The 27,651-nt window shown below is 42.8% G+C and overlaps 1 protein-coding gene across 3 annotated transcripts; it reads left to right on the top strand.

Moving 5' to 3' along the window:
- The first annotated feature begins 120 nt into the window (after nucleotides 1–120).
- Nucleotides 121–27,577, top strand: LOC126996139 (tyrosine-protein phosphatase non-receptor type 23-like). Of its 3 annotated transcripts, XM_050856353.1 has the most exons (22): nucleotides 121–279; nucleotides 4,329–4,531; nucleotides 4,809–4,986; nucleotides 5,734–5,878; nucleotides 6,391–6,503; nucleotides 7,057–7,233; nucleotides 8,177–8,418; nucleotides 8,790–8,922; nucleotides 9,504–9,635; nucleotides 9,980–10,214; nucleotides 10,924–11,120; nucleotides 11,439–14,045; nucleotides 20,121–20,210; nucleotides 20,537–20,701; nucleotides 20,907–21,053; nucleotides 21,266–21,397; nucleotides 22,715–22,905; nucleotides 23,273–23,442; nucleotides 23,669–23,803; nucleotides 24,281–24,406; nucleotides 24,805–25,293; nucleotides 25,659–27,577. In XM_050856353.1, exons 1-21 carry the CDS (start codon nucleotides 193–195, stop codon nucleotides 25,284–25,286), a joined length of 6,087 nt encoding a protein of 2,028 aa, XP_050712310.1. In that variant the 5' UTR covers nucleotides 121–192; the 3' UTR covers nucleotides 25,287–25,293; nucleotides 25,659–27,577. The 3 variants fall into 3 exon arrangements, with proteins under 3 accessions (XP_050712310.1, XP_050712309.1, XP_050712311.1); XM_050856352.1 differs by having other exon boundaries at nucleotides 24,805–27,577; XM_050856354.1 differs by lacking the exon at nucleotides 24,281–24,406 and having other exon boundaries at nucleotides 24,805–27,577.
- Nucleotides 27,578–27,651: the final 74 nt, after the last annotated feature.

Raw genomic sequence — 27,651 nt, 5'->3', positions numbered from 1 at the left:
AGAACTAACAAGAACCAAAAAGAACCAATTAAGAAGAAGAACCAAAAGGAACCAAGAAGAACTAAAAAGAACCCAAAAGGACCAAACAGAACCAAGAAGAACTAAGAATTAAGAACCAAAACGAACCAAGAAGAACATATACGATACAAAGTGGAGCCAAGAAGAGGAAGAGGAGGCTCCGTGGACGCAAAGATGGAGGCAGTGCCGCGGCTGCCTATGCTCGGCTTTGAACTAAAATCCAGTGCTGAGAGCGTCGAATTTGCACCCAAACTACGACAGGTGAGACGCTGGGCACTTATCTTACCGTCCCCCTCCCCCGCGGCCCTCATCAAGCCACCTGTCTCCCGTAATTAGGGTGTTTACCTCCGGGGAGCCACTGGGGGTTGTCAAGTGATTTGCGCCTCGGGGAGAGAAGGATTTATTTGGGTGTTGTTTTTGTGTTTGCGTGCGTGGGTGTGTGGGCGTGTGGGCGTGGCGGCGGCAGGGTGCAGGGGGTCAGGCCTGGGCGGGGTGTCGTGGCGTGAGTGGGCCATTGGTTTACAGGGAGTGGCGTTAATCTCCGGTGAGGTCATTAGTCAGGTTAGCAGCTTACTAGAGGGTGAGTACAATAGTCTGGTCAGGGAGGTCAAACTAGGTCAGCAACAGTTTGTACCTCACAGGGAAGTCAGGTCTTACCTAGATGGGGAGAATTTCTTACCTAGACAGGGAGAACCCCATCTAGAATCGAGTGACACCTCCAACCAGGACAGCAAGTAGATTGTTCTTCACATGTTCTGATGGTTGGCTAAGGTAGTTATCCGCGATGGGTGACAGACAGGCTCAAAAATGAAATAGGAAGGAAAAGAGGATTATATCTTAGAGTCAAGAGGGGGGAAGAGCACCTTAGGGACAGTTACAACAATTTAGCTAGAACAGTAAAGAAAAGCACTCGTGTAGCAAAACAGGTAAAGATTCGTTTTGGGATTGTGCCAGTATCTCATTATCTACCTTATGAAACATCACTATCTCTTCATATATCTTTTCTACAAACCTTCAACAGTCATGGAAACGCTTTGAAAATCCAATTCAAGGACTTATTTTTTACTCTTGAAAATAGGGAATAATGTTTGTGAAAGCGCGTCGCCTCCTCTGGCGACGGCCGCGGCGACGCTGCAGCCGCCACAGCCACAAAATAGCTCGCAAAGGGTTTAGGGTTGGGGAGCATATTTAAACTACTCCAACAGAACTTTACGACCTACTAAAGGGGGGGCTGCACCCCCCTGGACCCCCCCTGGACCCTTCCCCCCATAAATATATGTGACTTATTTCAGCGAGGAGGTATTTCTCGCAACACCGGCTGCACCGCCGCCAGAGGAGGCGACACGCTTCCGTAAACATTATCCCCTATTTTCAAGAGTAAAAAAAAGTCCTTCCATTGGATTTTCAAAGCGTTTCCATGATTGTTGAAGGTTTGTAGAAAAGATATATGAAGAGCTACTGATGTTTCATAAGGTAGGTAATGAGATACTGGCATGGTCCTAAAACGAATCTTAACCATAATTATGAGATTAGAATTGCCAGGGAAGCAAAGACCAATCCAAAGAGCTTCTTTCAGCTGTATAAGACCAAGGTTAGGGATAAGATAGGGCCGCTTAAGTCAGGAGAATCACTGATAGATACAGATGAGGAAATGAGTGAGGCATTAAACATATATATCCGAACTGTATTTACCAAAGGAAGGTTAGACGATATACATCAGGGAGAACAGATCCACAGGGAGAAGAGGTAGAAGGATTAACTGACATATGTAAGTCGGGAGGTCGTGATTAGACAGATAGATAGACTCAAAGTTACGAAGGCGCCAGGGCCAGATTAAATTTTTCCCAGGGTATTAAAAGAATGTAAATTGAAATCAGTGGGCTGCTTACAGAAGTTTTTAGGAAGTCGCTAGACACAGGGGTGGTGCCTGTTTCATGGAGGCAGGCACACGTTATTCCAATCGATGAGAAGGGAGACAAATCTATGCAAAACTATAGGCTGATTAGTTTGATGTCAGTTATAGGGAAAATGCTTGAGTCAATAATAGCAGACAGTATTAGGGACCATATTGACAGACATAATTTAATTCACGACTCAGCATGGGTTTACTAAAGGAAAGTCATGCCTTACTAATCTTTTATCCTTTGACAATAAAGTATACGAGGCAGCTGACAATGATGAGAGTTATGATGTAGTTTATCTTTATTTTAGTAAGGCCTTCAATAAGGTACCTCACCAGAGACTATTAAATAAAGTCAGGGCTCATGGAATAGGAGGGAAGGTTTATGATTGGATTAGGGCGTGGATTAGCGACAGGAAACAGAGGGTTACCATTTATGGTAAAAAAAATGAATGGAGTAATGTTACCAGTGGGGTTCCTCAAGGTTCAGTGTTAGGCCCACTTTTATTCATTATTTTATTCATTAAATAACTGGATAATCCAATAAGGTCATATAGTGTTAAGATTGTTTCGTATTTAGGATGATAACAAAGATTTTGTATGAATACCACGACACTTGACGTTATATTCCAACGTTGTCAAGTGTTGTGGTATTTATACAAAATCTTTGTTTTCATCCTAAAAACGAAACAATTTTAACACTATATGACCTTATTGGATTATCCAGTTATTTAATTAAATTCATTTGAAGGTAGCAAATAGCTGACGTATGTGAGAGGAAGTGCGAGGTGTTGAGAGTGTGTGGCAAGGTGTGGGTGCGGAGCGGGGCCGCAGCCACCACTGCCCCATCGGCCAGTTTCACGTGGAAATACTATAGACCTCTTTCAAGACATGCATGACCCTTTCTCATCAACACCAAAGAACTCGTGTACCCTAGAGTCGTGGGCAGTCGTGGCCCAGAGTTGGCACAGTCTGAATGGGGCTTAAGATGGTACCAGAACTATCAAGTCTGTCATATGAGACTAGATTGGAGGAACTCGGGCTACCACATTTGAAGAAAGAAGAGAAAGAGGAGACCTGATAGCATTGTACAGGAATATAAGTGGAATGAATGTGTTGGATAGAAATGATTTAATTAAAATGAAAGGGAGGAGGCACCTAAGGGGACACTGCAAGAAATTGAGAAAGGGGCATGGTTTGAATGACATAAAGAAGTACAGTTTTCCATACAGGAGTGTGGATACATGGAATGGACTAAACAAAGACATTGTTGAAGTGGGCTGTGTCTATATAATGAAAGAAAAGTTGGACATATATAGATTGGGAGACAGGACTGTCCGAGCTTGAACTCAGGCCCTGTATACTACAAACAGGTAAATAGGTAAATACACACACCAACACTGACATTAGTCATAATAAATACATAGTTTTTTGGAACACCTACTCCAGTGTATGGGGGCAATGGGTTTTCTTTGACAGGGTTATCTCTAGTATTGTCCAGTGGCCATTTTTTTTTAAAGAATTATGGTACCCAGGTAATAGAATAAGGTCTGGTATTAGTAGTGGAGTATGTATATACTGTACGTGCCAACACTTCTGCACACACACATACTAACACTTACCACTAACACTTGCACATACCAACATGATATGAATATGCCATACCCAAAAAGAATTCCAGTATTTTCTTTCTTCTTTTAAGTAAGAGTAAATATATTTTTGAATAGAGGAGGGAACCCGTGACGTTCAGTTGTACTCCAATTTGACACCATATGAATCTGGTACTGAAATTATTATTTTTTACCTTGTAATAAAAATGTCAAAACCAGAAATAGGCTGAAATAGTCATCCTGGAAAAATGAAAATCCATCTGGGAGAAATCAGGGATTTTTGTTTTCATAACAGAGTGGGAGCCCTAAGGTCAGGGTAGGTTAGGTTAGATTAGATTTAGTTTGGCTAGGACAGGTTGGGGTAGATTTAATTGTTTGTGGTAAATCATGATACACTTTGTGCTGCAACGTTGGTTATCACTACCATTTGGCGGGTGTGCTGGAGTTTTACCTAACGATCTTTGTGTAAACCGTTGGCACTTCATTCCTGGGGAGTTGAGGGTGGCAAAGGTGTCTGGTGGGGAGGGTGCATATGAGGTCCCCTGTCCTTTAGTGACCTTCAAGGGTTGAGGGTGCTGAAGCTCTCTTGTAGGGGAGAGTGTAGCTTAGGGTTATGAAAATATATATTAATAACCTGCTTGAAAGGGCCTCTGCAGTGAAGTGGTTTGCACACTTAGCTATTGAATCTGCTAGCCTGGGTTTGAATCCTGGCCCAGGCATTTATAAGATGGGACAGTTAAAATCACCCTCACAGTACATCAGCTCACATCAATACTTTCATTGTTTCCTCTCTCCAACAGTACATCCGGGACCATTATAATGAAGACCCAGAGAGCTACAGCACGGAAATCCATGAGCTGGAGAGCCTCCGGGCGTCAGCCACCCACGCTCCCCATGACTTCACCGGCTGTTCCCTGCTCAAGAAGTACTATTGTCAGCTGCACTTCCTCATGTCCAGGTTCCCCCTCAGTGAGAACCCCAGCATAGCCGTAACGTTCAACTGGTGAGTGTAGTGTTGGGACCTTCTTTCTGTTTTAATTCTTTAAGTCAGAGGTTGGTGTATATTTGTGCTTCTTTTGTCTATTATGCCTTGACAAAATAAAACTACTGTTGTTATTGTTATTATTATTATTATTATTATTATTATTATTATTATTATTATTATTATTATTATTATTATTATTATTATTATATATGGACTTTTAGTGGCATGTTTGTAAAATGTCACTCCTCCTCTTACTGTCTCTATTCATATGTGACATACTCTCCTCCTTCAACAGGTACGACATATACTCCAGCGTGGTGTACAATGTGGCGGACATCAAGTACGAGATGGCGTGCATCCTCTACAACATCGGGGCGCTGCACACAGACCTTGGGGCCATGGATGCAAGGAACACCCCTGATGGCATGAAGATCAGCTGCACCCATTTCCAGTGTGCCGCATGGGCCTTCCAGGTTGGTGACAGGAGGCGTATAGTGTAAAAAAAAGCAGCATCAAAACACTTCAAAACAAGAGTATCAGGACATCTCTCAACCCAAGATTGACCTCTCTTTTGACCTCTTGTTCTGTTTTCTTTTGTTGGAGTAACTATCGGGCCTTTTTGTTCCTGCTTTTGTTTGTCGCCCTTGTAGAAAAAAACAAAAAACTGCCATAATTATACTTTTGAGCAAATAGTGTTCAAAGCAACTGGCAGACTCTACACATCCCACGCCAGCCGAGTTCAGTAGAAAAATCCTGCAACTTTGTGCCTATGAATAACCTGCATTATAGTCCATTGGGTCACTTAGGATGCCTTGTCAGTTAATTGGATTAAAGGGTTTATTTCTTACGTTTAGAGGTAGGGGTATGATATATAGTACATGGTTCTACTGAGTTTGGGTTGTGCTCTAAGGGGATAAGAGGTATAGATGGATAGATAGATGTTTTAACTCAGGCTTTACTTTTTAATTAATTCAAGGTTTATCAAATCCCTTTCCCCATACTGCTCATGCACAGATAATTGATAGTGATGATAGCAATGTTTAGATCTGCTAAAAATGTGGAATATAAAGGAAATATTCAATCTCCAAGTAAATCCATTCCTATTATTATCAGTTGCACAATTCCCCCCTCCTCCCATCACTATCAAATAATAATAGTAATAATAATAATAATAATAATGTTCAGCATATAATAATAATGACTGCTTTTTCTCTCTCCAGCACCTACGGGAGACTTACCCTCAGCCCCGGGAGTCAGACCTCAGCCCAACGCTCCTCACCTTCATGTACAATGTGGCACTCGCCCAGGCTCAGGAGTGCATTCTCGAGAAGAGTATGACTGACAACCGCAAGCCCACCATCATAGGTACGACATTACCCTTTGATCCTGTTCTGCTGTGATGTGAAGGCGGGTTTTGGGTGTTTGAGTTTTATTTGCCATGATATATAAGAGGGTATTGCATGGTGTGTGTCTTGATGTATTATTAAGTGAGTAAAAGCTCATTATCAGCTAATAATGGATCAAACATGAGCTTTGTGCCTCTATTTGTGCCATATGGGGTCTTGTAGATTGCTTATGGTTTTGTATTTCAGTTTTATTATCATTCATCCACATCTTGTGGACTTAATGACATATTGAAAAAAATTGCACTCTTGATTTGTCTTTTTTTACAGTAAAGAAATAAACTTATGAGGGAAAAACAAATTACAAAAAACAGAAAAAGACCACTTTATATTTACTTTTAAAATTAGTGAATTAAAAAATATTTGACTGTAACTTGAGGTTCAGAAATGTATGTTGTGGATTGTTTTTCAGAATTAAACTTCTATATCATACGAGTGAATATTTATTTATTGTTTATTTATTCGTCCTTGCAGCCAAAGTAGCCATGCAGGTGGTGGAGTACCTGAAGAATGCCATGAAGAGCCTCTGGCCTGGGAAGTCCACAGACGCAGTTGTTAACGAGATTGTTGGATCCAGAAAACTAAAGGTGGGCAGAAAATTTACCTTTTATCATCATTATCATTATTCATCCTTCATTCACCTCCATCATAATAGTTACTACACATTTTGGTTGGTGTTGGCTTTCAGTAAGGAAGAAAAAATTACTGTAATGTCAGAGGAAGAGAAGACAGTTTGATCATTCTCAGTGAATAAGACAAATTTTATTCATAGGAGAAGAATGCTGGACCAGTAGAATGGACCTCATTGTATCACTCCATTGAAATTCATAGTCAGTTTAGCAGGATAGGTAAATTATAAACTAAACAACTCTGTGCCTGTAATAATACCCCTGTACCCTTCATAAGAAAGTTTAAACTCTAGCAACAACTACCATCATATCTCCAAGAAGAAGGCCTGCTAATGTGTATATCTCATTACAGTTGTGTCAAAGGTACAGTGTCATTCTAAATAGAGAAGACTGCATATATATGTCACAGGCAGAAAGATGCACCACAGAATGAGCCACACTGCATGTTCAAACACCAATAAAATTTAGTTTGTTTATTAATTTTTACTTATTCCATTTTATTTTATAACAGATGTGGCGGAGGTACTGTGAGTTCAAAATGGCATACCATGGAGCTGTGGCGTTGCTGTACCAGGGGATGCAGGCAGAGGAGCAGCAGAAGATGGGGGAGCGCCTCGCCTACTACCAGGCAGCGGTTGATGGTTTGACCGAAGCCTCAAAGCTGGCCAAGAACCTGGAGCAGCAAGAGGTGGGGAGAGCTGATTTGATTGGGGTCTTTGTTGAGTGTTATTTTTTATAGCAAAGGAGATGCATGACACGAAGGGCTAGAAAGTGAAAAGATGCCTACAATGGGCTGCTCCTGTAAAGAAAAACTAATTACTGTCTTGTGTTTATATGTTCAGTTCATGTTTGGTGTTTTTGCAATATGTTGTTGAATTGAGCACAGCCTTGTGTTTTATATTGACTACTTCTACTACTATTACTTTTTCTGTTAGGTTAAAATTTATTGCGACCTTGGATTGGGTTGACTTATATTGATTATCTTTTTGTGTGTTTTAGTTCTTTAATCTGTTCCTTAGTTTCTGTGTCACTCTTTTTAGAGCCTAATTTCTTTTGTCTTGATACATGTTAAGTCTTGTCTTGTGTGTTAACTGAAATGTGTTTTTATTTTTTTGCTGGACTTTCCATGTGGGGGCTTTCCTGTCAAGTTGGGTGATTTGCCTTGTCAGGGCGATCAGAGGCCTACGAAGGTTTGAATTATGATGCCTTTTCATACATAGCTTGGTACATGTAGTCAACAGCATACCCTGAGGGGAACTGTGTGTACTTTTTGCCATGCAGGTATCTTAGTGCTTCTTTACTGTTGAAGAAAGGGGGTTTAATGCCAAGATATTGTTAGAATAGCTTAGAATTACCTCTAGTTCATTTGTTTAATAGCATTCTTTTAGATATTAAGAGTGGTCAAGTATATTATTAATCATATAATATTTCCTTGCTTTAGTAACATGACATTATCTGATGTGTCGTCAGTTTGTGAAGGAGAGTCTCATATTCTGCCACGACATTAGTGCTCAGACTCGTATGCAGATCAATTGCTTGTATAAAAGCACTATCTTGAGAATTAGCATCACTCTGCCACTTACCAATTGGAAAATGTTTTCTCCCTTTAGTCATCTAATGCGTCTTTCCAGCTCATAACGGAGAGCCTGACGTTCTCCCACGACGTGATGGGAGGCAAGCTCACCGCCGCCCAGAAGGAGAATGAGTTTGTTTACCATGAGAAGGTGCCTCCCATCGCCTCCCTGCCCGAGGTGAAGGGCGCCTCACTAGTGAAGGGCATCGCTTTCAGTGTCAACGATGTGGAGGTGTCGGGCCAGGACATCTTCCAGAAGCTGGTGCCACTGGAGGCTCACCAGGCGTCCTCCATGTACAGGTGGGTCCAGGCAGGTTGTCCTTAGCCCCCACCCCCCTTTTTTTTTCTTTTTTTTAACAGGAGTGGAAACAGCTCAAGGGCATAAAATAAAAAATAAATAAAAAGCCTGCTAAACACTATTCCAGCAATAAGAGTAAAGAACAAGTGGCCAGAAGAGAGGATGAGTTTTTGCAAGGGAGTGATTGCCAAGTTTCAGGGATTTATTTTTGTTTAATTTTGTCTTGAAAAAAATATACACATATGACAAAGAGCAGTGGAGGACAGAGATGGGTGGAAAAGAATGATTGGAACACTTTTAGTGGTGCCCCAACTACATCAACAAAGTGTCATGGGATAGAGTGAGTGAGTGGTATATGTTGTTCTGTCCATAGTGAGGAAAAGGCCAAGCTGCTGCGGCAGGTGGGCACGGCGATACAGGAGAAGAATGAGGAGCTGGAGACTTACCTTGCCTCCATGCAGCTGGACACCCTTGCCCTAGACTCCAACTCAGATTCTCTGCCACAGGTAAGGGTTCTGGCAGCCTGATTGACCTTCGAGTGCACCTTTTTATAGCTGTATTAAGTTGTGCAGCTGTCATTCTTTACTTCTGCCTGTAAGATGATAATACTTGCTCAAGATGGGAGTATCAAGACACCTCAGCAATGAAATTTGTTGATTCTTTGTGGCCATTTTTCATTGTTTATATATATTTGAGCTCATGGTCTACTCCATATACCAGAAATAAAAAGACTGGCAATTTTGATGACCAAACACTGGGGAAACAGGTAGTCCTTCAAGAATCAAGAGTACCACCAAGTAATAAGTAATTGAGGAGAATATTACTGTTATTTACCTGGTTTCAATACAGTATTTGAGTTGATTTGGTGTTTACCTCTTTCTGAATCTATTTTTATTAAACTTGCACTTAAAGAATGTTATCACAAGTCTTGTAAGTCAGGTCCAGTCTTTTGACTTTGAATAATGAGGCATTCTGGATGACTCAGTATGATTTAGGTAATTTATGAACATTAAGGAAGAGGTGGTTCTCTCTAGTAGAAAGCAAATGACATACTGATGGGAAAACTGAGGTTATTGTGTATTTACAGGAACTTGTGGAGAGCTGTGCCGACCTGAATGCCAGCAGCGGGGTCAAGAAGCTGACAGACATCATGGCAAAGATATCTAACTTCTCCCATGACATAAATGCAGCTTTAGAAGACATAAAGAAAATGCTTGCGGTAAATCTTATGCTTAGGTCTATTTTAACATTGTATTAACTTCTCATGTGACAAAACTAACTCCTAGAAGGCATCCATGTTCGAAATTATTGCTGGAGATATAGACAAGGGTGATGGTGACACAATATTCTACCCAGGAGGAGGATGAGAAGGTGAATGATTCCCTAGCATAGATGGGTGACATGAATAAGCTCTAGCACTTGAGATAGAGGCACGGGTGATGGTTACACCTTTTCTGCACAAGAGGAGGAAGAGAAGGAGAATGATTCCCTAGCATAGATGGGTGACATGGGTAAGAAATAATGCTTGCAATGGCTGATGATGACACAATATATTCTATGCAGGAGGAGGATGAAAAGGAGAAAGAGTTCCTGGCCATGATGGGGAAGAGAGGACCCAACATGATCCTTGGCGAACTGAAACGCGAGGCAGGCAAGTACCGAGAGGCCACTCAAAGCGCCCAGGACAACAACATGGCCCTCCACCGTGCCATCACCACCCACCTCCCCAACCTGCAGCTCCTCTCCAAGCCTCTGGACCAAGTGCTGGCCGCCATTCCCTCCATGACCAGCGTTGAGGGTGGGTGTTACTCAGAGTCTGGTCTAAGAAAGAGGTTTTGCTTCTTATCTTCAAAATTGCTGTATAGAGACTTGGGGATGCATTCTTAAGCAGTTAGGCACCAAAGCTCACGTATTTGGCAAAGTTTTGTAGGAGTTTTGAACATTTCCTTGGACAGTTTAATGACCCTAGTGGTAGTTTGACACTTCTTCTGTACCATGAACCTTAAAAACACACTAGAACCTGACTGATTTCCTTTTTGACCTTTGGAAATAGTTGATGCTGGAGGTGGTTATATCTGAGCATACCATCCTTATTCTCTTTGTCTCAAATATGCTTCCCTTGAGCCTTGAGAAACTGCTGTATCAAGTTATCATCCTCAATTTTATATGTGCTTCTGCATTATGACATTGCTCCTATTCTTAGAAAACAACTGTTACATCAAAACATTGCTCATCTTCAAGACATTGCTTCTATTCTTCAATGGCTATAGTTTGGTCTTTGTAGATTCATGTTTATTGCTAGTGTGATCTTGAAGTGTGACATTGCCCCTAATTGTCAAAACTTGTAGTAATGATTGTGTGTGCTTATCTGTTTTGTCAATGTGATCTATGAGTTGGACAATACTCATCAAAACTTGTGGTATCATCTGTGTAAATTTACCTGTTTTCTTCTTTGGTTATCTTGTCTGATTAGTCATGCAATATTTGAATTTCTGTCTCCTCTGCAGCCCAAGGAGACCCGGCAGCCAAGCAGGAGGTGAAGCGGCTGCTCGGCAAGGTCCATGAGATGCAGGCACAGCGCTCCAAGTGGGATGCTCAGCTGCGCACGGACATCCATAATGATGACGTCACCAAGCAGCTTGTGACCAACCAAGAGGACATGGAGGACTTCTTTAAGACAGAACTGAAAAAGCACGACAAATTGGTGGGTCAACTCCTCTGTGATCTGTTTAGATATGTCGTAATGATACTGTTGATTTGATAATGGAGCAAAATTATTTGTGAAATCAGCAGAGTAATATTTAAGTCGATAATTTTCAGTTGTGGTCATATTTTATATGTATTCACTTAATATTTTGTAGCTGCCTCAGGTCTGTCTATCTAAATGTGCTACAATGATACTGTTCTTTTGATACTGATTCAAAGTTATTTGTTTAGTCAGCAGATGAATATGAAGTTAAAGTCTGGTGATATCTCTAATATTTCAAGTGTATTTACTGTTCCTATTTTGTGGCTGCTTCAGGTTGCCTTGTTGGAGCAAAACATGGCTGCTCAGGGCAACATCCTGCAGGCACTCTCAGAGGCCAACGCTGCCTATGCCACCACACGGAGGCTGACCAACCAGGTGCAGGCACAGCGGGCAGAGATGATTTCATCCCTCATGGCATCATATAATGCTTACCTCAACATCCTGAAGAAGGCTGAGGATGCTAAGGAGTTCTATCACAAGCTGGAAGGACAGGTCAACAAGCTGTCCTCCAGAGTCAAGTCTGTGTGTAGGGTCCAGGATGAGGAGAGGGAAGAAATGCTTTCTGCAAATGTGAAGAAATTTACTGGAGGTGTCCTTGGAGCTAAGAAAGGCACAGCATTGCCAAAACAGCCCACTAATGTAGATGTGACCTCAAGTACAGGAGGAGGACCCAAGCTGAAAGATTACCTGCAGCATATGAAGGGTGGCAGTGGCATGGCAACAGCAGGAGTGCCTGGAGCAAGCATGGCAGCCACACACCCCGGGGCGGTAGGGTATGATCCCAATGCCTCCTACGTCAGTGGCGTGAGACCTGCTCCTTTAGGCTCTGAGCAGAGTGATCCCTTGACCTCATGCAGTGGACAGGCGAGTGCTGGAGGCTACACTACAAGTTACACTGGGCCAACCTCAGCATATCACCCCTCGGCCCCCTCCCCAGGCCCCTCCCCTGCCCCACACACCTCAGGCTCCCCTTACAAGACCCCTTACAGTGCCCCAGGGAGCCAATACTACCCACAGCAGACTGGAGCCTCCACCTACCCAGCTGCCTCTGGTGGGATGGGCTATGTCCCAGCTCAGAGCTCCACAGGGTCTGCAGCAAACACTTCAGCCCCAGCACCTGCCAGTACGGCAGTTGCCCCTCAGCCAGCCTCCACTACAGCCAGCCACCCAGGAGGTTACATGCCCACCCAGCCTGGAGGTCAGCACACTGGCCCTTACAGTTATGGTTCTCAGTATCCTTACTATGGCTATCAGAACTTGCCTGCAGGAGCTACTAGCACACATACTTCTGGTACACCTCAGACCCCAGTGCAGCACACTACACCCATGGGAGTAACTCAGCATCAGCCTCAGCAGACACAGCAGCCACAACAGCCACAGCAAACACGGCCACAGCCTCCCCAGCAACCACAACCCCAGGCTCCGCAGCCACAGCCAGCCCCAGGATATTCAGCCCCTCTACCCACCAGTTACGGAGCAACCACACACACAGCAACAACCAGTGGACCGCCAAGGACTGCACAGACCCCACAGGTCCATGGCACCAATACCCAGGGCTACTATGGCTACTACCAGCAACAGACCGGAACTGTCTCCACCCCAGCAGCAGCAGGAGCAGTGACCCCACAGAGCTACCACCCTTTCCAGTATGCCCAGAACCAAGGCCAGTACATTGGCTCCATGTACATCCAAGCAGGCTCCCACTACTCAGCCAACAGTAAGCAGAATGTTAGCAAGGCAGGTGGTGTGGTGTACTCCAACCAGTCTATCTATGCAGGCCAGGCTGAGCCATCAATTAAGGGCCAGCCACCACCAGTCAGCACCCAGGCAGGACCAAGACATCCATTGCAGACATTCTCCAGCTTATCAGTCACCACCCCACAGGCAGCTAACCTCTACACCCACTGGAATATGTATGCCAATTATCCGCAGGGTGGCATCGCATCCACCAGCGTCAGCCAGGCTGGCTCTGCCTCCACCAACACCAGCAAGTCTGGCATGCCGGATTGCCCATTCTCCAACACCTTAGCCACCACCACAGCAACTACCACAGCCACTACCGATGTCAACCAAGCAGGCCCCAAGACAACTCCTGCGCCTGTACCCAGTTCCTTTGTGCCAGGGGCTCAGTATAATCAGCCAATGCTGTGGGCCCAGTATACTGGCAGTCAACAGCAGCAGCAGCAGCAGCAGCAACAACCACAGTATCAGCCCAGACTTCCCCAGACACAACAAGCACCGTCACAGCAACCACCACAACAGAAATCACAGCAACAGCATGGTCAGACTTACTCTCAGCAGCCACAGCAGTATCCACAGCAAGCCTACCCTCAACATCAGACACACCAGTACCCAGTTAAGCTGCAGCAACACCCAGGACAGTACCCGGCTCACTCCCAACAGTACCCCTACACACAGCAACCCCAGCAGCCACAGCAAGTGCCCCTCCAGCCATCACAACAGCCACCCGTTCAGCCCCAGCAGCCACATCCATCCCAGCAACCCTTGCCTCAGCAGCAGCAGCAGCCTAGACCACCTGTACCACCTCAACACCCGCAGGGAGCTACCTCCACCACTGCTGCCACCACCACCACCACCACCACCACCACCACGGCCACCTCAGCAACCTCTGGCATCTCCAACTTGGATCTCTTGTCTGGTATTGAACTCACCTCCCCCCCCAACTCCCAGTGGTCACCCCTCATGCCCCAGCCAGCAGGAAGCAGCAGCACAGCAGAGCCAGCAGGTGTGGGAGGACAAGCTCCTGCTCAGTCTGGCACAGCTCCTGATGTTACGTCCTCGGCCGCCGCTGCTGCCGCCGCCACGTCCGCCCAGCAGCTGCCAGTCTCTGGGAGCAACTTGCCCAACATTGTGTCAAGTGTAAGTCTTTTGGATTAACCTCCTTTGTGGTTTTCATCTTCCCTGTTGAGTCGAGTTCCTGTCTTGAGTAGGCTGTAATTGTTCCATGACGTTACAAAAGTATTGATGAGGTGCCTGTTGTTAGAGTAAGGAAATTAGATCCTTTGAATTGAGGCCTCTAGAATGACAGGGATGCAAGCACTGCCGCAGCCAAGAAATATTTTGCCATCAACAGGTTTTATCAGGTGTCCTCTGTCTTGTGGAGGTGTGCCTTATACAGGGTTGGCAGACACTTTTTTAAACCCACTTTTTCATGGGGCTAATTTTTTGAGGGGGGATAGTTTTTTGTTGTTAAGTGTTTTATTGTTTATTGTTTATTTTGATTTTCATCCTATTTATATGTAAATTAGTTAAAATAAGCAATTGCAAAGTATATTCGAACCTCAGTGTCCGGGAATAATAGGGGGAAGCATGTGTCCGGGAACCACAAAAAGTCCAGGAAGGAATCGCTACAGTCCGGGGCCTGGGGCTGTTCCCAGACGTTTACCATACTGGGTTCAGCAATATCCTGTATTCAGTACTTGCCCCAGATGTTTACCACAGTTTGTTCTGCACATTCAAGCCGCACGTTTAAGAAAGATAAACTGAAACAAGTTATTTGAAGACTTTCATTACAAGTCAACAAAGGACGCACTGTCAATGGTAGTCATGAAGTGCCAGTAATTTTCTTTTTTGACTCCAGGTGCTAAAGCATATTGTTCTACTGAAAACTATATTCCAATGAAAGTTTCTATCTTTAAAAATAAAATAATGGAAATATCAAATGGGTAATAGAAACTGAATGATAACTACAAGTAGCTGCTCAGCTGATTTATGTAAACAGCCAGTGTTGGCAGCAGGGATGTAATGTTTGTTATTTTCTTTTCAACTCTCTGGGTGGCTAAAAATATTACAGGAAGTCCTAGAGTTATGACGTATGCGACTTATGACCGCTCGCACTTATGACCAGGCCAGTAATATTAGTAATACTCGGTTGAGCAATGAGTTGACATTTTAAATATCTCACTGTGGGCAGAGCAGCATTCCCATGCCTCCTGCCCTCCCTTACCCCACTGCTACCCTCACCCTGTCCTTACCCCATGTGGGCTGGGATAAGGCAGGAGGGGAGAAAGGTAGGTGGGCTGCCCACCCACCCATGGTGTCCCCTCAGTTGCTTGTGGAACTCAAGCTGAAAGTACTACTCACTATACAATTAGTGGTTGTTACTTTACCAACCAGTAGGCCTACAGTCTGCTATAAAAGCATGCTGCTATATTTATCAGATGCCAGTTGCTAGCACATCAGCTGAGTAAGGGTGGAGTGAGTCAACCCACTTATCTTGACTTTTTTTTTATTATTATTATTATTTTTTTTACATCTGGCCTATAGCGCTGGTAGGCTAGCCCACAGGGGCCTGATGGTCGGCCTGAGCCCGTCATGGCGCAGGCAATTGTTTATAGTGGCGCCATTATTTTTGGCTCATTCTTAATTTCACTTGCACAGCTTCTTCTAGAGTCCAGGTTCATAGGTGGTCTTCAGGACAGCATGTGGGTACTCTTAGGCCACTCGGTGGTGACTGAAAAATCTCAGGTGGTTAGCGGCGGATTCGAACCCACATCGTGGAGAACGCTGTGAATGCGCGGCCGGCACGCTAACGCTAACTGATATGCAGCCACCGCCACCGCATTCTATTTACCCGTTATCCCATGCAACTCACAGTGGCGGGGTGAGACAAACTGGACAGTCAATCAACTGAGTGGAACCTAAAAGGCATCCCAGAACAACAGCTCCCTCACAGTATTCCCGCACCAACAATTATTTTAGGAGACCATTTACCGGAAATGGCAATCATAGTTGAACGAAACATTCGCAGAAGATAAAGGCAATTCCTATAACTATGATGGGTCCTTTGTTGACAAATACTGGCCTCGTTGCCAACACAACCCCCTGCACAATGACTTTTTTTTTTTTTTTTTTTTTACGTCTTGGCCTATTGCGCCGGTAGGCTTCTTCCCGGTGGGTCCTGATGGTCGGCCCAGCCCGTTCTGGCGCAGGCTAGTGTTTTTTTTTATAGTCTTTTATAGTCTTTTTTTTTTATAGACTTGGCAGGGCATTTGGCAAATGCTGCCGTCTTTGCAAAACTTAGTAGCTTCATTGCTTAATGTTGCGCAATGATGGGTGGCTAACGGGTCAACCAAATGCAGGGCTTGGGTGAAGCGAGCGCATGAGGACAAAGCCGGGGGAGGGGGGTTAGGAAGCACAAGATTGCTGTTGTTTCCATGGTGGGACATTTGAATTGTTCTATTTTTCAGAGTAAATTGATTTACTTCCAATTATGACCTGCCTAATGGAACCAAACTGTCATAACTCGAGGACTACCTGTATACTAATGCATACTATTTGGGTACTTGATTCTAGTACAAAATGCTTTTTTTACATGCAAATGTAAGGTCACAGCACGGCCTATTAAAAGAACAAGTCAACAATAAACAAATGTCTCTGGCGTTCATGCAGTTACCCAACGAGTGTTGCGGATACTGACCGGGGGACAGAATATGTTGCATGGCCAGACTCCTGTTTTGATTGCCAGACTGAGTTAGGCATATGCCATAAAGCGTCGGACATAGCTGGACCACAAGTTTGTGTCCTGGACTTTTATTTTGATTTCCGGAATTGAATGAGCATATGTCTGGCAATTGTGGGACCCCAGATTATATAAGTCTGGGAGATCCAATACCCGGGAAATTGAGGGTCGAGTGTAATTTAGAACAAAAGAAAAGGTTTAACCCCTTGCATCCGATGACGCAGTATACGCGTCATTTCGTCTCTCGTAGCATATCCGAGTGACGCGTATACTGCGTCATGGTCATTTCAGCCAGTGTGTGTTTTATTTCTTCTCGGGTATAGTACTCGGATATGGGAAGGGCGCGCGATTTGACAGCTCGTAGTGAAGAGGTTAATGTGTGATATGTAGAACAGACACTTCTTGAAGGCAAGGTGTTTCCAGTTGGTCTCTGCTGACTTGTACTGTACAGGAAATGATTTCTTGTTTCACTCAATATTACTTTTTAATTGCTTATTTTAACACTTAACTTTTAAAAATGAATGAAAATGAAAAAAAAAAAAGCAACCCCAAAACAACAAAACAACAAAACCCAGTGTGTTGGGTTTGAATAAAAGGTGTTATTCCCAATCCTGTGTCCATCAAAGCAGCAACAAGAATACAAGCATGTGAGACCAGGAACTTCCGGTCAGAATTGAAAGAAGACTTTTTTTTCCTAGGGAGATCTTGCTTGGTTCTAATGTTTTATGTACATGTATGTAGAACTCATCTATTCATATGATGGAAAACTACATTTTTTTTACAAAATTTAGCCATGTTTGGTATAAATTCAAACATTATTATTATTATTATTATTATTATTATTATTATTATTATTATTATTATTATTATTATTATTATTATTATTATTATTATTATTTTTTTTTTTTTTTTTTGGGGGGGGGGTGTTAGTGCCAACCCTGGCCTTAAAGCATCAGGATTATCTAACAGGGTTCAAAACTGCATTACATAACTATAATTCATAGAACATATAGATGAGACAAACTAAGCTTAGAAGTCTTAGTATTTAACCATTGATGCTTGCACCCTAAAGATTCTAAGAGGCTCAGTTTAAGATTGGTCAACTCTGATGATTGTTAATAATGATTGCTGATTCTACAGGTTTTATGATGGCATTGTTTTTGATTAACTTTACTTTCAGATACATATATTTAAGTTATCTCAATCACTGTTATTATAATCAAGTTATTGTTTAATTCAAATGTATACTTGTTGGATACTTTGATATGCAAGCTTGGTCGTGTGTGTGTGTGTGTGTGTGTGTGTGTACGTCAGTAGAACATTGAAAGGAATGATGTTGATCTCATAAACAATAATTTCCCCTGGAACCAGAGCCATACTTAAGCTTTGGAGAGGGGAAGGTTCTTTAGAAAATTATTTGAAGATTATATTAGCCTTAAGCATGAAAAAATGATCATATTTTATTGTTTCATGTTTTGAAGAGTATAGTTTTCTAAAAGATTTTTCACGAAGACATATCATATTACTGGATGTAGAACCTGAGAGACTTGTTGTGAGGGAGACTTGGTTACTGTGCTCCAGTGTGTGTGTGTGCATCAGCTGTTCATCAATAGCACCCTTCTTTTATCTCACGTTTCTTGATTATGCCATTGTAAATCCAGCCACACATTGGTTGTATCTGCTGCTGTCATGCATTACTCTCTTGAACTTACCATAAAGTGATCTTAGTATGTAGCTTTTGAATTCATTATGGCATTAACAGCAGTTTCTACTTACATTTTAAGATGCTTAATGTACAGAATACATGTACCTAATCAGTGCTGTGTGGCCGCCTTACTTGTGTGGGAAGCATACAGGTTAAGTTATTGTTACGCTTGTCTGTAATCTTGTGCTGTCAAGTCTGGTATGGATAAGTGCCACTCTCCTGAAGGATAGTGAAGGGAACGAGCCCCAGCTTGTGCCCCTTGCATCCTGTGCCTGTGTGTGTTGGGTTTTGAGGACCACTCAAATCAACCGCTCCTCTTGTCCTGAAGTAGTATCTTGCTGTACCAAAAGGGACACTTCAAAGTGTCATTTATTGGTGGTACATTTTGTTTTCCATCCACTTCCTTCTAAATACTGTATCTGTAGGTGTTGATATATGAAGTAATATATCTCTTATTTATTACTTTAGCTTCATAAGATGTATGTAATTTCATTTATTGATATATGAGAGTGCATGCACCATGGATCTGAGCATTGAATGTAGACCTGACAATTAAAATTGAACATAATTATGCACCTGAGCAATATCAATAAAATAATTGCAGTTAATTAGTTTTCTTTTTAACTTACTTGTTGCTCTAGTAGTAATTGGTGGTAATAGTCACTGTTGATGTTGAGCATGACTCCTTCACTTCATTACCTCTCTTCACGGGAATGGGCTCTGCATGCAAGGTTAGGCGGTGTGCACTTGTGGAACTTTCCTCTGACCTGACAGCACTAGTATTGGCCACAGCAGCAGTAACAATAAAGCAACTTGTTTGTTGTAGCAGCAGCACAATAATAGCTTTTATACATTAACTGTTACACATGAATGTCATTTGGTTTTAGGCTTGAACTATATTTGGGAGTACAGATAAACTTGAATAATGAAAAACTTGTTGATTGTTTCTCTTTGCTGTGAACAGTTAGTAGCTGGCATAGTAGCTAACAGTAGAGTGACTCATGAAGGATGCTGGTTCACGCCATGGCCACAGTAACTGTGAGGGAGAAAAGGCCAGTTTTTAAGAGGGCTTCTGGGTTGTTAGCCATGAGGCCCTCCGAGAAAGTAAATATAAGCTTTTTGCCTTGCACCATTGTTCCTCAGGCTGTTAGGGACCTTCACAAATGCTGAGTCCCAGGGGCCCACAATTGTTAATCAATCTCTGGTTTAAGGAGGAGGTTCAGGTCAGCTTAGGGGAGCTAATTCAGCATGCAGTCATAATTTCTTAAATATGAACAAAAGTTTCCCATGGCAAAGTTAAGCAAGTCTTTAGGATTGGTTATGAGGTGGTGGTGTTTGATCCATAAGCTGTTGTACTTATATATGTGTGAGTGTTCATTTGTATGTGTGTGTATGCAGGGCTATAATATCTGGGGGGCTAAGGGGGCTATAACTCCCTCAATGTTTTCTATAGTGGCCTCAAAATGACCCTTTTTTTTTATTTTATTTATTATTTTTTTTATTTCCCTCACCTGCACATACTCACTTTGCTCGCCACCCCAACCCCCCCCTAACTCATGGCCCTATGATGCCCTCTAGCCCCCCCCCCAAAAAAAATGCCAAAATTGTGGGCCTGGTATGTGTGTGTGTGCATTTGTTTGTGTGCTTGCTGTTGTGCATCTATGTGTATGTTTATGTGCACATTTTTATATATTGGGTGGCTTATAAGTGCATGTAGAATGTTAATACACTTGGTTAAGGGTTCCTCAAGTCCCATACGTTGCTACAGAACACTGCTGCAGCGACCACCACCAGCAGCACCACCCCGCCAGTCCCCCTCTCCTCCGCATCCATACTGGACCTTACTGCCCTGGCCAAGGTACTTACAGTTGAACTTTGCCATATTTTAAAGTAAAAATTTAGTCAAAACTAGTTGTATGAATTTTGCAATTTGACTTAAAAAATCAGTATTAAGTATCAACTTAGGGTAAACAAATAGTGCAGAGGATATTTTCATTTAGGAGAACAACCACTAACTTGTTTATCTTTCTTATAATCACATTAACTGACACAGTAGTTGAATTAAACTTAAAGAGACAGCAATCAGGAAAGTCATACTCAATGAGAATACAGGAAGCTAAATATCAGTATTGAATACTTTATTTATTTATGTTGTAAATATTCACATTACAAATTGCACCTCAGAGTCGTAGGCCGTGTGTCGTGGACCCACTCACAGACGATGAGAAGCTGCAGAAATTGGCAGTGGAGACGGAGCGGCTGAGCAAGGTGGTGGAAGGACTGGACCGCAAGTCCCTCAACGGTCCCACCAACCTCGAGCTGAAGTGGAAGGAAATGGTGGATGCCGTGGTAAGCTTGAGTCTGTAGTCGGCCTGACAGTTCATAGCGACCATTGCTATCATCCAGGATTACTGTACTTACGACTCATTCAACAGGTTCTTTTTCTTTTCTCTTTTTATGGTAAAGGAAACCCCAAGATCCTGTTTTTACTCAATATAATGATAATATCTTGAGTGTGTACTTCAGTTAGTCCTGAGTTTCTGTGCCATTACAGGAGAAGGAGTGCGGCGACCTCAAGGTGTCCGTGGCAAGGTGTTATCCCCTCAAGAACAGGTTTGCAGACATCCTCCCCTTTGACCACACGCGCGTCATCCTCTCCTCCTCCCCCCGAGATGACTACATCAATGCTTCCCATGTCCAGGTAAGGAAGGCAGGTGCAGGTGCAGATTTGATGTAGGGACTATGCAGGACTTCTTTATATTTACAGACTTACCAATTGAAGACGTTTAAGCTTGAACAGATTGTTTCATGTTAAATTTTCTTAGTTGTATGGCTTTTTCTCTGCTTAATGTTGATAATTAATTGAATGATTATAGTACTTAAGACTCATCACCTTTACCACCATTTCCACAGCTCAAGTCAATAGGAGAAAGCTTCCCCATGATCCTGACACAAGCTCCAGCGCCCTCCACCTTCCTGGACTTCTGGACGATGGTTTGGGAGCAGCAAGTGGAGCTCATCGTGTGCCTCAACTCTGATGCTGAGGTTAGTGTTTCACCATTATTTGTTTACTTCACCTTTGCTTCTGTGAATAATAGTGACACGAATGAGCTAGGGAGTAAGGGAAGATAGTAACATAAAAGGTAGAGACAGAAGAATATTACCAGGCACTGCAGGCAGGGTGTGAGCGCAGAAATGGAAAAGAAGTACCGTCATTAAGACGCACAGGAGTATATAATTTGACAAAGTATATTTAGAAAAAAAAAAAAATTTCCCTGAACTTAATGTATATGCAGTAGGTATTACATTTGACAACCTTACTTACAATTATTACTATTATACCGTATGTTGGTTTGATGAGTTACAGTGCTCTTACCCAAGCAGCTGTGACTTTGAACTGGTAAACAAAAGGGTTGGTGTGTAGATTCACTCACTGCACAGTGTTCAGGTGGTAACTTTCAGCGAGCTACTGAGGGAACTAATCACACGGGGATGCTACGTTCGATGGGCAAGCAATTGGTCTTGATCTTGACTTTCAGGGACCGTACACCTACTTTCAATTAGAAATAGATGTTGATTAATTTCTGTCAATCATATGTTTTAATATAGTTATTTTTACAATGTGAAACAAAAATGCGTTTACATTTAACACTTCAGTCATCCATGGATGTCAGTTCTTTTGAACATGTATCACAGAAAACGTCAGCTGACCGGGCTGCTGCACAGCAGAAATACCCCCAGACTAATCCGCCCAAATCCGCCCCGCGGTCGCCGAGCAGTCACGTCAGGCAGCACCCTGCTCCACCAAAATTGTTCCCATGTAATAGCCGCTTTAACCATCACCACCAAGGTACCCGGCACACTGGTGACTGGCGCACCACGGCGGTGTTGTGTTTTGTATTTACGCTGCGTCACACGTGGCGCGTCTTCTTCTACTTGTGACTTGTACAGTTTTATCGCTTCACATGTCCTCTTCCTATCTTCTGGTTATTCACACTTTCCTTTTCCATTGCATCACACTGTTTATTATTTAAATCAATCAGAAGTTTTACCTTCGGCATATAATGCGCAAGGGTAACTTTTTTCTGAGTGAAAAAAGTGTGCTTTATACGCTGCAAAATATGGTATATTTCACTCTGAGGACGTCTAGCAACTATTGTGTCAAATGGAGGTGTTTTGGTTGTTGGTTTCATACCAGTAACAATAACCCCCTAGGCCTATCAAAACCTTAACCATCTTGGTATAAAACACGGTGATTTTTTTAATCTTCTTTTAAAAAAAAAAAGTGCATCTTATATGGCGGGAAATACGGTACATCAAGTCATTGCAGAGTATTAACAACCCTTTCTGATGTGCGGGCAGGTGAAGGGACAGGTGTACCACGGCAGCGAGGTGAGTAGCAGTGTGGACTACGGCCCCTACTCAGTGACGGTGCACAGCCTCCGCGCTGGCAGCTCCTCCACCTCGTGCCACCGTGTGCTGCATGTCACCCAGCGCTCCACCAAGATCACCCGTGTCATCATCCACCTCCAGTTTCTTGGTTGGCCGCCCAGGTAAGCCAGAATCAATGTCGGACTTGTTTGGGGTTGCTCATTTTCTCTATTGATGCTCTTCTTGTTCTTATTCTTTTTGTTCATGTTCTTGTTTTTGTTGTTGTTGTTGTTGTTGTTGTTGTTGTTGTAGTTCTTATTGTTATTAATTAATACATTGAAACACACATTAGGAAAAACACTGAAAAAAATCTGCCCATTAAGCTGAAATATATCAGGACACAATTACCTTGTGTTTGTAAAAAAAATGTATCAGTTAAGATAAAAAGAGAGTACACAGAATATTGCTTTGGAACTGTGCTTTAGTGTAGGATAAGTTGAGTTAGTGAATAGCTGATGTACTATCCTCTCCACCCTTGCCTTTTCTCAGTGCTATGCCGGAGACGCCGGGGCCGCTGCTGCAATTTGTCGGGGAGGTGCACGCCTTCCAGCGGCAGCAGAGGAACAAGCTGCGGCCCGTGGTGGTGCACTGCGTCCCGGGCCTGGGCAGGTCGGGGGTGCTCACTGTCCTCTCGTCATTCATCAAGGAAATTCATAGCAGTGAGTAACTTCATAGTGTCCCTCAGTGCAGATTCTTGGTATTACATTGAGTTTTGGTATTATATTGACTTATACAGATTATAAAGGCAAGGGGCATAGGGGCAAAACAAGTTATAAAATAAAGTTTCTGATATGCTGTCCCATTTTTATTTTAGCTTTCATTGCTGGCATTGTAGAGAGTTGTGAAAAGTGTGTGGTTAAAAGTGTTGATACGTGTGTTGTGCAGGTGGTGGGCTCCTGGACCTGACCTCCCTGGTGGTGGAGCTGAGCAGGCAGAGGCGTGGCGGTGTGCAGGACAAGGACCACCTCTACTTCCTCTTCTTCGCCTCCCTTTACTACGCCCAGGATGTCCTGATGAAGCGTAGGTGTCCCTGACTTCACAACCTTTTTTATTTCATGGATTTCAGAGTTTATGTCAGCACTCATTCTTACCAGTCAACCAATCACTTACCTTTAGAGCTACTTTCAGTGTTATATGTAGGCTTGGATTATGTTTAGTGTTTGTGTTTGCACCAATTTCCACAAGTCATTTTAGGATTTATATGAACACTAAATCTCAACAGCCATTGGATCTATTTATGCTCTTATAGTCTTTGATCAAGTAGTTCAGGGCACCGTTGCCAGATTATTGTACTTACCGTTTTCTGGCCCATAACTATTGCCGCAAAACACCGATAACCATATACGACGGCAGTTATTTGGGCGCTGAAAGCAGTTTTGGGGTCGGAAATCACCAAACATAAGAGGCAGAGTACGACAATCTGGCAACGTTGGTTCAGGGTTTATGTTAGCACCCATTTTTTCAAGTCACATGTTGAGGTGTTGTTTTCCCCTGTAGGAGGCATCTTAACCAACAAGGCCACTTTTGAGGAGGGTCCCAGAGAAAAGACTCATGTACGCCACCCCTCAGCTGACCTCCTCTCTTCGTATGACCTTTCCCGGCTTAAGAGTAAACTTGGATTTGGTATGGCTTGACTCGTTGACCTTTTGTGCATGCGTGGAATAGTAATATGCACAGTTGTGAGCAAAGATATCAATCCATCTTAATTTATACTCGTAACTTTTCCCCCTCTCCTCCCTCTCCCTCCTCTCTCATCCCATGTGACTTAGTGTGTAAAGAGTGTTCACCAATTCACATGGAGTTTATATAAAGAGGGATTGATATTTTTGTCTGTGACTTTACTTTAATTAGGCTAGAGTAAGATTTCTGTCAAAGATTCTGTTGATAAGAAGGAAAACTTTGATCATAGGTGTTATACTGGCCATTGAAACCTAATCTTTTCCATATGAAGTGAAGGTAAGGTTGTGTTGGTGTTCAAGCTTGGACTACTGCTTGCTGACACACACACTCTTCATTCACAGACCAAGAAAGTGGCAAGTCAGGCAGTGATGAAGATCGTCCGCGCAGCAACTCAGCCGCTTCCCTCCTCAGTAATGGCTCATCCTCTGCCTTTGAGGAACCAGCAGTGAAGGAGGGGCAGAAGGAAGGGACTAAGGCATCCGAACCCTCCAGCAGAGCCTTAATAGGGAGTGTAGAACCTGAGGCCAATGGTGAGTCCTGGAAGACTGCTGGGGAGGACAAGGAGGTGGAGGTTGAGGAAGGCACAGCGGCCAAGACAAGTGGACTATTGGACTCAAGCTTTGCCTTCCTCCCTCCAAGTCTGGCAGCCAGTCTGGACCCTCTGCAGTTCAAACTTGAGCCTCCAGTGTTAGGAAAGCCAAGCAAGATAACAAAAGAGAGCTTTGAGAACCTTGACAGTGGAGGTTTGAAGAAGCCTGATGACCCAAGTGATCCTTTCAGCGAACTGGATCCCCTTTGGTCACACAAGAAGCCTACATCTTAGTGGACAGGTATACTAAAGCTCCTTCATGCAAAGAAATGATCTGTATATTGTATGTCTGTTGGTCAGTGCACACCATATGAATTAGTACTTGTATCAGGAAGGAAAAAAAGTACTGTGGAAAACTGAGCCAAGGTATAAAAATGAGTTTTCAAAATATTAATTGATTGAAGCTTTATATTTTGATGATCACTTATTTTTTTTACCTCAGCTCAATTTTCTTGAGCATTGTTTTCCCTGATATAATTATTAATTGGAATGGTACACATGGCAGGCATAACCCACATATAGAGCATATCAAACTATAAATGGATTAACCCTTAATTGAAAACTCAAATAATGGCTGTAATTAATCAAAGGTGCTTCTGTGTACAGGGCAGCACTGTGCTCACTGGTCCTGTCTGGAGCCATCTACTCGACGCCTGAGGGACCAGTGAGCCCGGTGCTGCCCTCCACACCGAGGCAGCTGTAAGAGTCCCTCACTGTTCATCTGTGTCTGTGTATGTCCAGTAGTGTTGTGACATAAGAGATTGTTTCATCTATTTTTATGCCAGTGGTATTTATAGGTACTCTTAAGGGTGACGTGCTATTTATTCCATTCTTGCTTCATTAGGTCAGAAATTATACACTTGTATCTCGTTATCACTCGGCTCTGTTGATCCATAGAAATGACATATATACCTACCATTAGGGATGTAACATAAGATTTCTGTAGTAATATGTTTTTGGTCCAACTTTTTATTGTAAGAGGTGAGGCAGGACTGCTATAGAACATAAATAGACAGTTTGTTAATTTGTGCAGTATAATATTTTAAGCTGACATTTATCATTCTTTTGAAGGCCAAGCAGAACCAGAATAGAAGATACAAAGACCCTGCTTATTCGTTTATGGAGCTACATTTTTTCGGTCCACATTTACTTTCTCTCGCAGGTTAGGCAGCACCAGACTAGAGCAACTTTATAGACCCTGTAATTTACAAGATAGTGTAACCTGAGTGTTAGTTTGCCCAACCCAGGTGAAGCATTGCCAAAGTGAGCTTACAAGGAGGACAGAGAGGCGTGCAATCCCTCACAGCACAGACAGGGCAGAGCGGCAGGTGCTAAAAGGTAAAGTTAAAGGCCTTGTTTCTATTCAGCGATATTTAAAAGGGGAAAACTAGAAGGGAAAAACTATCACTGGTTGCATATTTTTAGGGGAAACTCCTTGTTGCTCATAGTTAAGAATTACATCATTTACCTGACCTTTAAATCACTTGAGTTTATTTCATTACCGGTATATATAGTTTAGAGTTTCTTATGATTCCAGTGATTATTTAGTCTTAGTATTGTTTAGTTTTGGTGCAGTCAAGAATTCCAATGTCAGATTAATTTTTCTTTGCCTCCTTATCATAAGCTTAGCGAATGGGTATAACATTTTCAACATAATATGCATCTCAACGGTTATGTAGATTGATTACGCATATTTTAAGCTGCCAAAGTGGTTCATTAGTACTTCATTTGATTGTGTTTGGTGACCACTGATGAACAAATACCAGAATGCCTGGGAAAGGAATGCAGTGACTCCCCAAAACCTACCTTGCTTATGGTGAGTCAAATAATCATGCAAATCTGGACTGTAAATGACCTTAAGAGTGCACTTCAGATCAGGCATGGCTTTTACCTTAAGAACAAACTTATAACGTGCTTTTAAAGATGTATAACAAGTGATATAAGACAGTATAGAGGTATAATGTATAAAAGAAGGTCTTGTATTGGATAATTATGCAAAAACCAATATTTTGAAACCCTCGTGCTTGGATCCAACAATATGAAGTCATTAATCTAAGGTTGCTATTCCCTGTATACTCAGTACTACTAGCTTATGTGAATAGCTAGCAAACACCTGAGTGATAACCAATGGCTGTATGTAAGTTGTATAGAAAATAGTCTCAGTCCAGTGAATCTGATGTGCTTGATGCAAAAATAATGCGAGTTTGCGGTCACATACTTCGTCGAGAGTTAGGTTGAGAGGAAAGCTTAAGTTGTTCATGTGTCATAACCCGAGTAAGTTCCTAAGTGTAGTAACGTGTTTTAAGCCATAAGAGTGAATGCCTTAGCCTCCCAGCAGTAGGGGGCGGCCTCTGTTACCAGCTTGTGTCATCAGTATGTCGTGATCAAACACTGTGATGTTTTGTATAATGGAAGACTCAATTATATCGGTCGTAAGCGTATCCATAAACTTAGAGCCAGACCCACATGTCCTGTTGATTGCAGTACGTACGTAGCCAATAAAGAAATGTCAAAACGAAGGAAGAGTGGTGATGTTTCAAAACACCTATCATCATCATCATTCATCATTTCGTTTACCATCCGTTTTCACTCTTCCTCC

The sequence above is a fragment of the Eriocheir sinensis genome, chromosome 9, assembly GCF_024679095.1.
Source record: "Eriocheir sinensis breed Jianghai 21 chromosome 9, ASM2467909v1, whole genome shotgun sequence".
NCBI lineage: Eukaryota > Metazoa > Arthropoda > Malacostraca > Decapoda > Varunidae > Eriocheir > Eriocheir sinensis.
The sequence above is the reverse complement of the archived record's forward strand: the minus strand, read 5'-3'. Positions and strand labels throughout refer to the sequence as shown.